The following is a 15,426-nucleotide window of genomic DNA, read 5'->3' as shown; positions in this document are numbered from 1 at the left end:
CAAATTAATTAACTATTGGTACAAATGCTAACCAATGGTTGCCAATCCAAAAAAAACAACAAAAAATAACTAGAAAAGGTTGCTGACTTTATTGTGAACGTTCTCAATTTCAAAGAGTGAAAAGTTCAAGCTTCCTCAATCCAGATTCAATCATGTGTGACCAAATATTTTAAGTCTTGCCTGTAATGTCAAAACCATAATTTCCTTCTAGTTATTAAAAAGAATGCCACTTGTAATACTGAACGGCTTAAACATACCTGCTTCGGCCACAGCATTGTCATGAAAATGATAAAAATATTTATGGATCACCAAGATGTAGAATGACTGTTTACACTCGTTATTCAACGCTATCAGCTACAATTGGTGGAACAAATCTGCAATTCTCAAGAGTTTGCTCAAAGATATGTCCCACTCTCAACAGCTCTCCCTGCAAATAAATTCCAAGCCAAAGAATGATTCTATTGTTTAATGTCAAAAACATACTAATGCACATATCTCTTGTAGAACTCAAGCAAATACATGCCATTTTTGGATATACATTATGTTTACAATTACTACAGTCACAGTGTAATAGCAAGTAAGCTCAAGAAACATATGTAATTTTTTTATAAACAAGAAAGTTTAGCAAATAGAACACAGTACACTTGACCGACAGGTGGTTCAGTAAGTTTAAACTTGCAAAATGCAGCCAACACAATCTATTTTTTTTTTATAAGTACAAATCATATATTGCCATTACTTTTTGAAGAAAACTTGAATTTCATCAATACAGTTTCCTCTCTTTACTATTTGCCATTTGAATTTTCTATGTTGTCTACAAATAAGAAGAGGAACTGAAAGGGAGAGGCATCTGGTGATTTGAGTAAAGGGTTGGGTATGATGCACGGGTACTCCATTTTAGACAGAGTACCGGTACCGGGTACGTACCAAGTACCGGTACGCGTACGGTACTCCCCCGGTACGTACCCTCAGAGTACCATTTTTTTTCCATGCAGGTACGTGCGTGGTACTCTCATGGTATGCGCATGGTACTCACAGGGAACGCACAGATTTCATCAAAAACTGTTTTCCAAGGCAGGTAGTCCAGCTAGGTTGACATTTACCTATAATAGAGAAACCACCAATATAGAAGGGCAAACATTATATCTTCCATGTTCAGGTAAATGAAGTAGCTAGCAGCAATGAAACTATAGACAATGCATAAATATCAAATTCTAAATGACTGGGTGCATTACTAGTTATGCAACTTGTTGAGAATATATTCAGATCTTTCTATATTTAATTATTGTGTATACGCATATCGCATCATATCACATCATGCAAATAGAAAAATACTTCCTATATTTATGTTGTACTTATTGTCTTCAGCCTATATAAAACTGACTTCGTTGTTGTGTAGTTGAGACCAGGCTCTACAATATCATGCCTCTGTTTTCTCTAATTCAACATAACTTATGCTAAACGGTGACTTAATTAGACTGGAATATTCCTTTACAAAGTAACTAGAACATAATACTATATACACTTGACTACACATGTTGAGGTACTAATACAATACGACAACCCTGCAGTTAATAATTAATGAAGATAATTCTTGGATAATTTAGATTCAATATCTATTATCTAAGACATAAACCAGAAGTTCTAAGGCAACTCATGTCTGAATCAAGCTTGAGTTCAATGGAGTTGAAGTTCAATAGCGCAAGTCCAATCCTCAACTTAACACTATTTGTCTAGTTCACATATAATCAGAAGTATGAGACAGAAATTCGGCCAATAAGAAGAGTGAAATACTCACAGTCATGATGTCGCCAGCATACATAGCCAAAGGATCGTTTTTCTTTTCACCTGCAAATGTGAAAAATAATGAAACAATTACTATTACGGGCACTAACATGCAATAATGCAAAAGGAAAGATATGCAGATGCTTACCAATTTTATAAGCAACTGAAGGAGCTGCAGGGGAAATCAAGATATCATATTGATTCAATGCCTCCTTAAAGCTATTCCTTATAATGGTTCTCACCTGTAACATACAACACACATAAAACATCTTGTAGATCCCAAACCTTCTAAACAAAAAATGAATTTCAGATCATTGATAAGATAACCTAGGAAAAGAAGCAAGAGTTTAACTATCACAACAATATCTATGTAACGTTATATTCTAAAAGACACATAAAGAACAAGAGTCGATGTATATTGTGTAAGGATGAAATCTTGAAACTTTATAAATTTCTCTAAGCATTGTGCATTTATCTGAGGTCTGTGATACTGAATTCGTCGTCATTGGGTGAAGAGTAAAGACTTGAGAGGTAGATCAGACCCACCAAGAAATACATAAAATAAAGTTAGCAATACCTGTTGTGCTCGCTTGTAATATGCATCATAGTAACCAGCTGAAAGGGCATATGTCCCCATCAAAATTCTCATTTTCACCTGAAATGTATTAAACATAAAAAACCAACTCAAAATAGCAATAAATATAAAATTGGACCATTTCTTTTATATAGGTATATATGGCTAAAAAAAAACAATTGTAGCAAAATTTGAAATTAAAAAGGATCGAAAAATGTGTACCTCAGAACCTAACCCTTTGGCACGGGAATCTCCATAGAGAGAGTCTAGCTCATCAGCATGAACTTGGTTTCCATATCTAGATATAGAGAAGATGGATCGAAAAGCAAAATGATTTATCAATTACAATAAAGAACACATAAAAAATACTGTTCAGTTGTGTGTGTATTTGGACGAAGAGAGGGAGGGGTACATAGGGAGTCAGCCACTGACCTGATACCATCATAGCGAGACAAGTTGGAAGACGATTCAGACAAAGCAAGGACATAGTACACTGGCAACCCAAGCGAAAAGGATGGCAGTGACACCTGTAAGTTAATGGACAAATGAAAAGGACTAACTGAGGAATAAATTTTAATAATATAAGCATGTAGAGAAACTTTAGAAATATCATTCGGATTAGAGTCATAGAGAAAAATGAAGTGGAGGACCTCGTTCAAAGAGCATCCCAATTCCTCAAAATGTGAAGCAGCAGCACGAATTGCAGAAACTACTCCAGCATCAACACCATCTTCAATAGTTTCACGTATCAAACCAACTCTCAGTCCTTTCAAGGGCTTACTTTCCAGAGAACTTGCAGAGTCAAAATGAGATAGAAAGTTGGGCACCTCCTGAAAAATTACATTATTGATTATTTATTGTTGAAAATAAATTGGCTTTAATAACAGGAAAAAAATAGCAATAACTTCAGCAATTACCCATCATATTGAACAGAGACTGTACCAAATATTGCCAACAGCCATTTGCTAATAAAGACAAATTAGAAAGCTTACAACATTTGTACCAAACATGGTGAAGAACTCTTACTTGCTTACTGGAGGTGGCATCAAATCTATCATGACCAGCAATTGCATGGAGGAGAATCCCAGTATCAGCAACTGATGAACCAAAGCAGCCAATCGCATCAAGTGATGATGCATACGCCATAAGTCCAAACCTTGAGACACGCCCATATGTTGGCTTCAAACCAACGACACCACAAAATGATGCTGGCTGCCTCACACTTTCGCCAGTATCACTTCCCAACGATACAACACACTGCCTGGCAGAAACTGCAGCTGCTGAGCCCCCCGACGATCCTCCTGGCACCCTAGAAACATCCCACGGGTTTGCAGTCACCTATTGAATGAACATATGCATCACCTGAGTAAACATATCCTAGTTATAAATGGGCGGTACAAGCAATAAAGCTAGAAACCAAACTCTATGAAAGCTTAACCAACCCACCAACAGATGTAGAACAAACAACACAGCCTTACTTTTTGTATGTTATGTAATTAAAAGAAAATAAAATACAAACTTAGCGATGCATCCATCAGGTAATTCATCGACAATTATCAGCTGATCCAGATCCTCTACAACCTCTCTCTAAATCTATCGGTTCCTACAGCTGCTGAACCATAAAGCAACTGTAGGAGATTCAATTTGCAATTTTCATTCTTCTATTTTCTCTCCCAAACAAATGCTGAACTCCTGCTCACAAACTTAAATCAATTGCTAAACACAAGATATCTGAAACAATTAACCACATAATAATGTCACCGCTCACACCTTCTGAAATTCATTACTAATAACTAATATAGTAAGATCATAAACTCAGCATTCAACATATGTGAGAGGAAACATTTTTAGATGTACCTAGCATAAGACTCTGTTCTTTTATGACGCCACTCAACAGATGCAACATCAATATAGTGGATCATCAAACATCCTGATTTGTCACCAACACTAACTAACCCTACACTAATGCATCTAAGAATCTCACACTAATTAACCCTACACTAACATATCTAAGAATCTCTCAAATTGAAAGCATCACCAATAATAAAGTATGTACTTATCTAAAAAATAAAAAAAATAAGGTTAGTTTACAAACTTGATTTTAATTCAGCTTGAAAACGAAAAACACATTGATCTTCAAAATCAACAAAACAAACAAACAACCTAGCGTACCGCATAATAAAAAATCTAGAAATAGAAATGCAGTAAAATTTGTGGAGTTTATTTACTGAATAAGAAGTTGAAATTGAACAGATATATAAATAAAGTGAACCTGAAATGTCAGAGTGAATGTGAGAGAAATCAAATCAAAGAGAAAGAGTCCCATTTTGTGTTATTCCAATTATGTCCTCCGCTTCATATTAGTTTAAATGTTGATTACCCACTGTTCTTATTTTTGCCACCGTAGATGGCGAAGTATGCTCCTTTAGATTAACAACCAAAACAAACCATTCACCGCATATATCTATAGATAACCCACTCAGGCCTGTGATCTAGGCAATTTGATGGATGCAAGTGTACCACCTAATAAATTTGATTGCAATCCTTCAGCCTAATTTTGGCAAGACAATAAGTCGTACATGAAGCAAAAGAATCTTAACAATTTGCTGGACACTGTTGTACTTAATTGTCATTTTGCATATCAACATTCTTAAAAATAAATTTGGACAAAAATGAATATATTTTGAAGGAAAGTCAATAGGAAAAAAAAGAAAAACAAAGCATTGGGTAAGAACATGCTAAGAAAAATCTAGTTATTACCCATTTCCTGAAGACCATAAAACAAAAAACACTATCTGTTAGGTGTAATCTACCCTCCTAAGTGACTAGTTTGGATACATAGGCATTGTGCGCGCCTATGGGCCTAAGACTTGTGCTAGCTAGCTTGCTTGGCCCATAAGCTAAGTGTTGTAACTCCTGTATCCCTCACATTGAATGAATAGAATGCATACTTATGATCTTAACACTATCTCCTTTATCAAGGGCCCTGAATCTGCAGAGCTTTACTCCTACTGAAATGAAAAAAATCCAAAACAGACCAAAACTGCAGTCTATGAATGACACCAAACATCTGAAATTGAACTATGAAATAAATGGCTAACACACATATACAACATTCCCAAAGCTCTATAATAAGGAAAAGAAATCATACCTCTTATATACACTATCATCAATGCACCATGAGCCTATATTTTTTGCAAACTTTCTCAATCTTCTTCAAACACAAACCCTCAATACCAATCTGTTATTTGAAGTCTAGAAATAGAGTTGGATTATAAGATAAAATTTGAAAGAAAATGAAGATATAAAAATGAGAGATGGGTGAGTGAGAAGATAAAAATTCCTTATCTGATGCATCATAAACGTTTCGTTGAAATAGCATAATCATTTGGCCAAAGGGACACCACCATTTTTGGAGCACACTTCCAAATGTCCACACAATAATAGATTTGCAATGAGATCAAAAGACAATAGCAGCAGTAAGCAAATCACAAAATCTTAAATAAAGTTTAGCTACATAACATAAAAAGGTAAAAATCAGAAAACAATAGAATAAAAAAACACACCTAATGGATATGAACAATCAAAACATGAATGAACAAGCACGAAACAATCAGAACTGAAAACTCCTCAATGATAGGTAACTCGATACCATGGTCTTTCTGATGGCACTCTTTAGCATTTTTCTTATATTAAGATAAAAGCACCAATTTCATATATTTTTTTCTTTAATTTCTGAGTTTTTTTTTTTTTTTGACACATTCTGAGTGTTTTCTTAACATCTATTGTTCCTTTTTACTTCACTTCTATCTAACAAACACTATGGAGTTGATAGCCTCCACTTATATTTCAGGATGAAGACATACTTGAAGATAAAATAACTTGCAACAGTATACCAAAAAAATAAATAATAATAACTTGCCACACTCATGAATTATCAAATGGAAAATAAGGTAAACTTAATCGGAAAAGATCGGCTATGTCACATATTTCATATTCTAATATTTTGACAGTTATGCCTAATCAGGACAAAAGAAGCATAATCAACAAAAAAAATTGTGGCCAACCGCAACATAAATCTTACATGAGAGGGAAATTGGACAATCCTCCTTTGGAACCATGGTTCAGAACTCAACTCAACCATGGTTCAAATGGAGGGATTGTCCAATCCTATATAAACCCCCACTCTGAGTTCATGACTTCCGATGTGGGGCTCCAAGTTGGGTTATGGATTGAACATATCTCCACTTTAAAATCATGGTTCAAAGGGGAGGATTGTTCAATCCTATATAAACTCTCACATCGAATTCATGACTTATGATGTGGGACTCCAAGTTGAGTTCGTGAAGCCCAACTTGACATGAGAATCAGTAACAAAAATTGGGGTGTGGCGACATTGTTCGTAATCATAACAGTCAAACTATGACTGCGAAAACCTGGGTTGTGGAGAGTTTCAAGGAACCGACCACACAGTTAAAGCATATGTGTTGCGGAAGCCTCACACATTTAAATGTGAAGAAACGTGAAATTTAGGATTGGAACCCCGGTCACTCCAATAATGTCCCTAGTAGCTACCATTTGAGCTAGATTTATGGGACGAATTTTGTCATTGATATGTTTGATGAATTTAGTTTTGAGCATGTAAAGAGGAAATGGAATGAAGCGGTCATCAATTGGTCCAATATGCCTTTCAAAGCCTAGACGAAATAAAAATATCATTATAAACTCACATGTATAAGTGAGGGAGTCGAGATTCGAACTCAATTATAATATCAGACCTAACAATTTATGTATTTTTTGTCAGTTAAATTATGATTTGTTTAATAGGATTTAGATAGGGGAAATATCTTACGTTGTATTATACCAATTAATTTAGATGCCAAATAAAATAGATTTTTTCAACAAAAAATAATAATAATTCATATTCAGCATGTATACAATTTTCAAAATTTTGTGTTGTAATATACCTAATAGTTGCGTGATTGATTTGTTATTATCAACAATTGAAAATGCAAACTTGATGTGCAATGGACGCAACACTCGACCGTATATTACCAAACAAATGCGTCAATAGTTCCCGCATATTTCTAACACATTTTTGTAATGTTTTATTATTGACTTATAATGAAACAACATGAATATTTAAATAATTTATAGTTGTATACAAAAATAATTTTCCAACTGTAATACAATAAAATTCAAGGGGGAAAAAGCGGCAATTGTAGGACAAAAAAAATTATAATTGATCCAATATAATTAGAAGTCTAATGCAAATTTGTTGTGAGACCTTATAAAATAAAAAAGTTACGTAGAGTTATATGAAAAATAAATAGAAAATCTAAATATTATTAAAATCGAGATTAAACTTGAATAAAAAAGAATTTAGAGTATTCAATTTTACCAACTTAACTAAAAAATACTAAAAATTTAATTGTCATATCATATATTTATATGGCTTAAAACTTTTACCTAGGTTATTTGAGCTTTGAGCCGGCTTGCAATTCACAAACATAATCATTTGTGCACATGTATTTTTCATTTTTATTTTATAAGCAAAGATTTTTATTAACTTGAATACAAATATACTCAAACCCTATATAATTTGTCAAATCAAATACGCTTGATAGTGGATTAGTCCCATCAATTAGAGTAAGCAAGGTTCTTGTTCAGTCTAAGTCAACAAAAAAAAAGTTCTTGTTTCAGTCAATAAAAAAAAAATATATGTTTCAACCTTTCTCTACAAATAAACCAAAATCAAAACATACTCTTAATCCGATCAATTATTTCCATAATATTTGCAACTTTTCTCATTAAAAAGAATGTCATTGCGCTTCTATCAAATGCATTTACATATGACAGCAGACCAAAGTAAAGTCTAGATCATTATATTCATTTGCAATAAGGATGACGATAAGTAGTGTATGGGTAGGGTACTATGATACTCATCCTCATATTCGCGTGGGAAAAAATATTTGTTCCCGTCTTCATCCCCATATCAAGCTGGGGACCGGTATAGGACATGTGGAAAAGGAGACAATATAAAAACTATAAAAAAATAAAAATCAAATTCAGAATTAAATTATTCCGTTTGACTAGCATGCATGATGATGAGGAATGGCCAGTTACGTTGTACTAGTGTATAGAAGTAGATAATAACATTGCTAAAAAAAAACAATCCAACAGTGTGCATATATAGGAGTATTATATACACATCATTCTTTATCAACCTATTGTCATTTTGCAAAATTTTGAAGATTATATTGTCACGTTTGCATTGGAAAATTATTACACTGTCCTATTATGTGTCACAATTTCAACGGCTTATTACAAGTTTAGAAGAATACTAAGTTAAATTTTTAGTAGAAATAATTTTTAGTTTAATTTTATTTATTTAACAATCAAACTCTAGATTATTGAAACTCGCTTCCTCCTAAAAATTAGACGTGTAATACAAAAAAAATTGTTAATCCCACTTTAATTAATAATATTATATATTTTTCCCAAAATTTGTTCCCTTAAAAATTATATTGCTATATATAATATTTTGAAAATTAATATATTTCGTTGCTTTTATAATAAAGATCATAAAGATAAATACATCAATACTTACACTACAAGAAATTTGATTTTTGACACCGTCTTTTTTTGTTACAAGTCGTTGGCAAAAACTACCTACCTAGAAGAAATGTAGTTTTGCCAACGACTTATAACAAAAAAAGGCGCTGCGAAAAATCAAATTTGTTGTAGTGTTAATATTTTTTTTGGACGAAACTAATGTTGATCAATGTGTAATTCAAATCCTATCCATCTTATGCTTGTTTTGGCCTAGGTAGTTAGAGTTAGTTGGTTACAACTATGGATTGGTTAAACTAGTTTGTTACAAGTTAGTTAAGCAATCTAGTTAGTTATGAACCATAGTTAGTTTAGATTTGATTTTTTGCAAATCCTATAAATGCTAAGAGTCTTAGCATATTGTATATACTTCTCATTTTTCATCAATAAAGCTTTTTACTTTTTCCTAAACTTCCTTTAGATTCCATTGAACTTGTTCAAGTTCAAACTTCATCTTCTTCATCAAGATTACTTGCAGAGCAAGTAATCTCTGCAACATTGTTCATTTTCTGTTTCTGCACCATCAAATTGGTATCACGAGCCTTTTGGTTCATTGTGTAGCATCACAAGATTCGGGTTCTTGGGTGATAATTGTCAGGTTCAAGTTATGGCAAGTGGCAATGGTGGATTACCCAACAATCTTCCAATTCTTGACGGCAAGAATTGGGATAGGTGGCAGAAACAGATGAAATCCTTGTTTGGATTTCAAGATACACTAGAAGCAGTTGTAAATGGTGTTCAAGCATTGCCTGCAAATGCAAATCAAGAAGCCAGGAATGCACACAAAGATATGAAGAAGAAGGATTGCAAGGCACTGTATGCAATTCAAGCAGCTGTGGACACAGCAAATTTTGACAGAATCTCTCATGTTGACACAGCCAAAGAAGCATGGGATATTCTGGTCAAGTATTATGATGGTGGGGAGAAAGTGAAGGCTGTGAAGTTACAATCATTGAGGAGGCAGTATGAGTTACTGCAGATGGAGAAGAGTGATTCCATTGGATCTTATGCTGCAAAGGTTCAATCTTTAGTTCACACAATGAAACATTGTGGTGAACAAATCACAGACAAGATGATTGTAGAGAAGGTAATGAGGACTTTAACTCCAAATTTTGATCATGTGATTGTTGCCATTCAAGAGGTTGGTAATCTGGCAGAGTTGAAGTTAGAAGATCTAGTTGGCTCTTTGGAGGCTCATGAATTGATGATCAATGAAAGGAAGGGTGTACAAGATTCTGTGCAAGCTCTTCAAGCACAATCATCAAAGAAGCATGGTGCTAACAAAGGTAAGAATCAAGATAAGTCCAAGAACTTTTCACAACAACATGGAAAATTTGATGCTAAATCTGAATCCTTCAAGAAAGGAGGAGGAACATCAAATACACAGAAAAAGGACAAAAGTCATATTCAATGCTATAATTGTGAAAAATGGGGGCATTATGCATCTGATTGTAGATCAAAGAAGGTGCAAGATAATGATGATGAAGCTAACTTTGTACAAGACAAAGAAGATAAAGGAGCTGTAACCTTTATGGCAGCTATATCTGATGAACTGTGTGAAACCAGTGGAGCATATGCTGCTAGGGTTAACTGTGTCAGTGGAGCATGGTTCTTGGATACAGGTTGTTCAAATCATATGACAGGTCATAGAGATTGGCTTATCAGGTTTGATCAATCCAAGAAAAGCACAGTAAGACTAGCTGATAATAGTTCTATTCAGGCCATGGGATCAGGTGACATGGTAATCAAAAGAAGTAATGGAGATTCTGCAGTGATTGAAGAAGTCTTGTATGTGCCAGGTATGGGATGTAACTTGCTTAGTGTTGGTCAACTAATTGAAAAAGGTTTTTCAGTTATCATCAAGGATGAATATTTTGAGCTGTTTGATTCTGCAAATGTGTTAGTGTTAAGAACACCTCTAGCTAAGAACAGGACATTCAAAACTATGATTAACACTACAGCAGTTGAATGCATGAAAGTTGTGACTGATGAGATGCAAAGTTGGATTTGGCACCAAAGATTTGGTCACTTAAACTTTAGGTATCTCACTCAGCTAGTTAGCAAAGGGATGGTTACAGGCTTGCCAAGTATTGAAACACCAGACAAGTTATGTGATGGCTGCTTGATTGGCAAGCAATCTAGAAATACATTCAACAAATCACTACCAATGAGATCTTCAAGTGTGCTGGGAGTTGTCCATTCAGATGTATGTGGACCTTTTGATGTAAATTCTCTTGGTGGAAACAGGTATTTTCTGACCTTTGTAGATGAATATAGCAGGAAAATTTGGTTGTATTTGCTAAAAACAAAGGATGAAGCATTTGAGATTTTCAAAAACTTCAAAGTGCTTGTTGAAAAACAAAGTGGCAAAAGCATAAAAATTCTTAGGACTGATGGTGGAGGAGAGTACAATTCTAAGAATTTTGAGTCCTTTTGCACTAGTCATGGGATAGAGCATGAAATCACAGCACCATACACCCCTCAGCATAATGGACTTGCAGAGAGGAGGAATAGAACTATACTAGACATGGCAAGATGTATGGTCAAACACAAAGGATTGCCTAAGTCATTTTGGGGAGAAGCAGTGAATACTGCAGTATATGTGTTGAACAGGTGTCCAACAAAGAAATTGAAAGATAAAGTGCCTGAGGAGATATGGACTGGTAAGAAGCCTAGTGTGAGTCACTTTAAAGTGTTTGGTGCTCTATGTCATAAGCATGTACCTGAGGCAAAGAGAAACAAGTTGGATGATAGGAGTGAACCTATGATCATAGTGGGTTATCATGTGACTGGTGCTTATAAATTGTACAATCCAACTTCAAAGAAGATGATATATAGCAGGGATGTTATAGTAGATGAAGCTAAGAGCTGGGATTGGATAGCTGGTAGTAGTACTAGCAGGCCACAGTTAAGCCAAAATTCTGATGATGAAACTGATACAGTGGAGTCAAATGATGAAATTGAAGAAACTGAAGCACCAGTAGTGGCTAATCAAGACAACAATGTCATTATAGATAATGAAATTGATGAAGCTACAGACAACAACAATGGCACCAGGAAATCAAATAGAACAAAGAAAGTACCTCCAAGAATACAAGACTGTATAACTACAAATGACAATGAAGTAGATGAGGATGGTGATCTAGTACACTTTGCACTACTAGCAGGAGCAGAACCCATAAACTACCTTGAAGCTATGAGTAACTTGAAATGGAAGCAGGCCATGGAAGAAGAGTTGTGTGCCATTGAGAAGAATCAGACATGGCAATTGGTTGAACTTCCAACAGGTAAGAAAGCTATAGCAGTCAAGTGGGTGTTCAAATTGAAGCTCAATCCTGATGGTTCAGTAGCAAAACACAAAGCAAGGCTAGTTGCTAGAGGTTTTTTGCAAAGAGAAGGTTTAGATTACTCAGAGGTTTTTTCACCTGTGGCAAGGATTGAGACTGTAAGGATGGTTGTAGCTATAGCAAATGCAAACAGCTGGCCTATGTTGGAACAAAATTGATTTAAAAATGTTTGCCCCTAAATCTATAAAGGTTTTGATGATAACAAAGTATTAATTAACAATTGGAAGGACTAAAAATTTATTTTAAGTGTGCAGATATAAGCATCATATAAGCTCTGAGTGAAGTTCAGAGGATGTGAATTCAGAAGTTCACAAGCGCTCAGAAGATGTTGGACTTCAGAGGTTACAACCTTCAGAGGATGAAGACTTCAGAACTTCTTGTCTGTCTACAAGCTTCATCAACCTCTGAAGATCTCTTTGAAAGCTGTGAAGATTCCCTTCACCAGTCAACTCTTCTACCAATGGAGAAAAGGACCTTTCAAGCCTGATCAGTTCAGCTACCTCTGTTTTGTCTGTCCTATCTTGAGAACGTGGGTCTTCAGTTTTGTTAGCTGAATAAGGAAAGTCCACTCTGCAGTAGTCAAAGTACCTGAAACTCTTTCTTAGTTTTGGATTCAACCAAACTGCATCAAGACAGACTGCTTGAAGACAAAAGATTATCAACTCCAACGGTTCTTTTTGCAACGACTCTTTTCTAGTTATATATATACTAGAAGATTCAGCTACAACAAATACAATTATCAAGAATTGAACGTGCGCTGAAAAAAACTCTGAACTCTGATATACAAGCTCTGAACCTCTTATCAAGTGTTTTTGCACTTTAGCCAAATACTCTGTACTATTTGTATTTGCTCTCTTTAGGTTCATCTAAGAGCATTTGTATATTTTTATATACTTTACTATTTACTTAAGGAAACTTAAGCTTGTGTGCTTAAGTGTGAAACTTAAGCTTGTGTGCTTAAGTGTGAAGTCTTAAGCTTGTGTGCTTGAGCATTGTTGAGAAGTCTCTTGCTTGTGTGCTTGAGCAGGTGTAATCTTGTGTGATTATAGTGAACTCCCTTGGAAGTGCAAGGGGACTGGACTACTCTCGTTTTGTGAGAGGAACCAGTATAAACTGCTTGTGTGATCTCTCTCTCTCTATCTTGTTATTTATTGTGTTACTTTTCCGCTGCTAACGTATTTGAGTTAAGAACTTGAAAAAGTTTTAACTTAACTAAAACACAATTCAACCCCCCCCTTCTTGTGTTTTCACACCTTCAGCCTATGTATCACTTGGATGTGAAATCTGCTTTTCTAAATGGTCCATTAGAAGAAGTGGTTTTTGTGACTCAACCACCTGGTTTTATGATTACAGGTAAAGAAAACATGGTATATAGGCTGAAGAAAGCTCTATATGGTTTAAAGCAAGCTCCCAGAGCTTGGAACAAAAGAATCGATGGGTTTCTTGTGAAGCAAGGTTTCAGTAAGTGCAAGTCAGAATATGGTGTTTATGTGCAAAAATCAACATCAAGCATCATCCTTATATGCTTGTATGTTGATGATTTGTTGGTTACAGGTAGTGACTTGGCTGAGATTAAGAAATTCAAGTCTGGCATGATGAATGAGTTTGAGATGACAGACTTGGGAACAATTTCTTACTTCTTAGGTATTGAATTTTTGAATACTTCAAAAGGCTTAATGTTGCATCAAAGGAAGTATGCTGGTGAGATTTTGAAGAGATTCAACATGACAGATTGCACACCTGCTATAACACCAATGGAGACGAATCTCAAATTGGAGAAGAATGTAGATGAAGATGCAGTTGATCCTACATTGTTCAAACAAATTGTTGGTTCTCTAAGGTACCTATGCAATAGCAGGCCTGACATATGCTTTGCAGTGGGACTGATTAGTAGATTCATGGAAGATCCTAGACAGTCACACATGAAAGCTGCTACTAGGGTGTTGAAGTACATTGCTGGCACACAGGATTTTGGAATACTCTTTCCAAAGACAGCTAAGAATGAAATACTAGAAATAGTGTGCTATTCAGATGCTGACTGGTGTGGTGACAAGACAGATAGAAGAAGCACTACAGGTTATTTTTTCAAGTTTTTGAAAGCTCCAGTTGCTGCACTCTCTTCTTGTGAAGCTGAGTATATAGCAGGTGCTTATGCTGCTTGTCAAGCTGTGTGGATTGACTTAGTTCTCAGAGACTTGCAAATTGATGTGAAGAAACCAATCACACTGCAAATTGACAATCAATCTGCAATCAATTTGGCAAAGAATCCAGTGCTACATGGCAGAAGCAAACACATTGAAGCTAGGTTTCACTTCTTAAGGGAGCAGGTGAATCAAAATCTCATTGAAGTTGTCCATTGTTCTACTGGTTCACAGGTTGCAGATGCCATGACTAAGAGTTTGAAGGTTGACAGATTTCTCAACTTGAGAAATGCACTTGGAGTGTTCCAACTTAGGCCTTGATAGTGTTTGAATTAAGGGAGCATGTTGATCAATGTGTAATTCAAATCCTATCCATCTTATGCTTGTTTTGGCCTAGGTAGTTAGAGTTAGTTGGTTACAACTATGGATTGGTTAAACTAGTTTGTTACAAGTTAGTTAAGCAATCTAGTTAGTTATGAACCATAGTTAGTTTAGATTTGATTTTTTGCAAATCCTATAAATGCTAAGAGTCTTAGCATATTGTATATACTTCTCATTTTTCATCAATAAAGCTTTTTACTTTTTCCTAAACTTCCTTTAGATTCCATTGAACTTGTTCAAGTTCAAACTTCATCTTCTTCATCAAGATTACTTGCAGAGCAAGTAATCTCTGCAACATTGTTCATTTTCTGTTTCTGCACCATCAACTAATACTTAATAATATTTATATGTTAACCACAAAAAATATTTATATGTTAATTAATTGGTTAATTTTGTTGAATTATTTGTAACAAAAAAAAAAGAACTTCGCCTTAATTATAGTGGAATAATTAACCAAATCTCATAATGGGAATGGAGAGAGTGATTTATGAATATATTACTCTATTATTACTTTATACTACTTGCTTTATTTTTATTATTTTTATTATAAGATTTATACTACTTGTTGTGTTTACCTCATAAATTC

At 34.8% G+C, this 15,426-nt stretch overlaps 1 protein-coding gene across 1 annotated transcript; it reads right to left on the bottom strand.

Moving 5' to 3' along the window:
* Nucleotides 1-987: 987 nt before the first annotated feature.
* On the bottom strand, nt 988-9,525 carry LOC123915279 (glutamyl-tRNA(Gln) amidotransferase subunit A, chloroplastic/mitochondrial-like). Its single transcript, XM_045966415.1, has 9 exons — nt 9,421-9,525; nt 3,386-3,697; nt 3,010-3,189; nt 2,792-2,886; nt 2,582-2,657; nt 2,363-2,440; nt 1,934-2,027; nt 1,799-1,848; nt 988-1,103 (listed from the first exon to the last, which is right to left on the bottom strand). Exons 1-9 carry the CDS (start codon nt 9,523-9,525, stop codon nt 1,056-1,058), a joined length of 1,038 nt encoding a protein of 345 aa, XP_045822371.1. The 3' UTR covers nt 988-1,055.
* Nucleotides 9,526-15,426: the final 5,901 nt, after the last annotated feature.

This window comes from Trifolium pratense, linkage group LG3, assembly GCF_020283565.1.
Source record: "Trifolium pratense cultivar HEN17-A07 linkage group LG3, ARS_RC_1.1, whole genome shotgun sequence".
NCBI classification, from domain to species: Eukaryota; Viridiplantae; Streptophyta; class Magnoliopsida; order Fabales; family Fabaceae; genus Trifolium; species Trifolium pratense.
Note: the sequence above shows the minus strand (reverse complement) of the source record. Positions and strands in the feature narration are given on the sequence as shown.

Excerpts from the sequence above, each read along its gene's own strand:
- LOC123915279 (XM_045966415.1), bottom strand. The coding sequence starts at position 9,525 with ATGAACCAAAAGGCTCGTGATACCAATTTGATGGTGCAGAAACAGAAA. Across the intron at positions 3,698-9,420 it reads ATCTTGATGAAGAAGATGAA|GTGACTGCAAACCCGTGGGA; the intron begins GTTTGAACTTGA and ends TTCATTCAATAG. Across the intron at positions 2,028-2,362 it reads ATTACAAGCGAGCACAACAG|GTGAGAACCATTATAAGGAA; the intron begins GTATTGCTAACT and ends TGTATGTTACAG.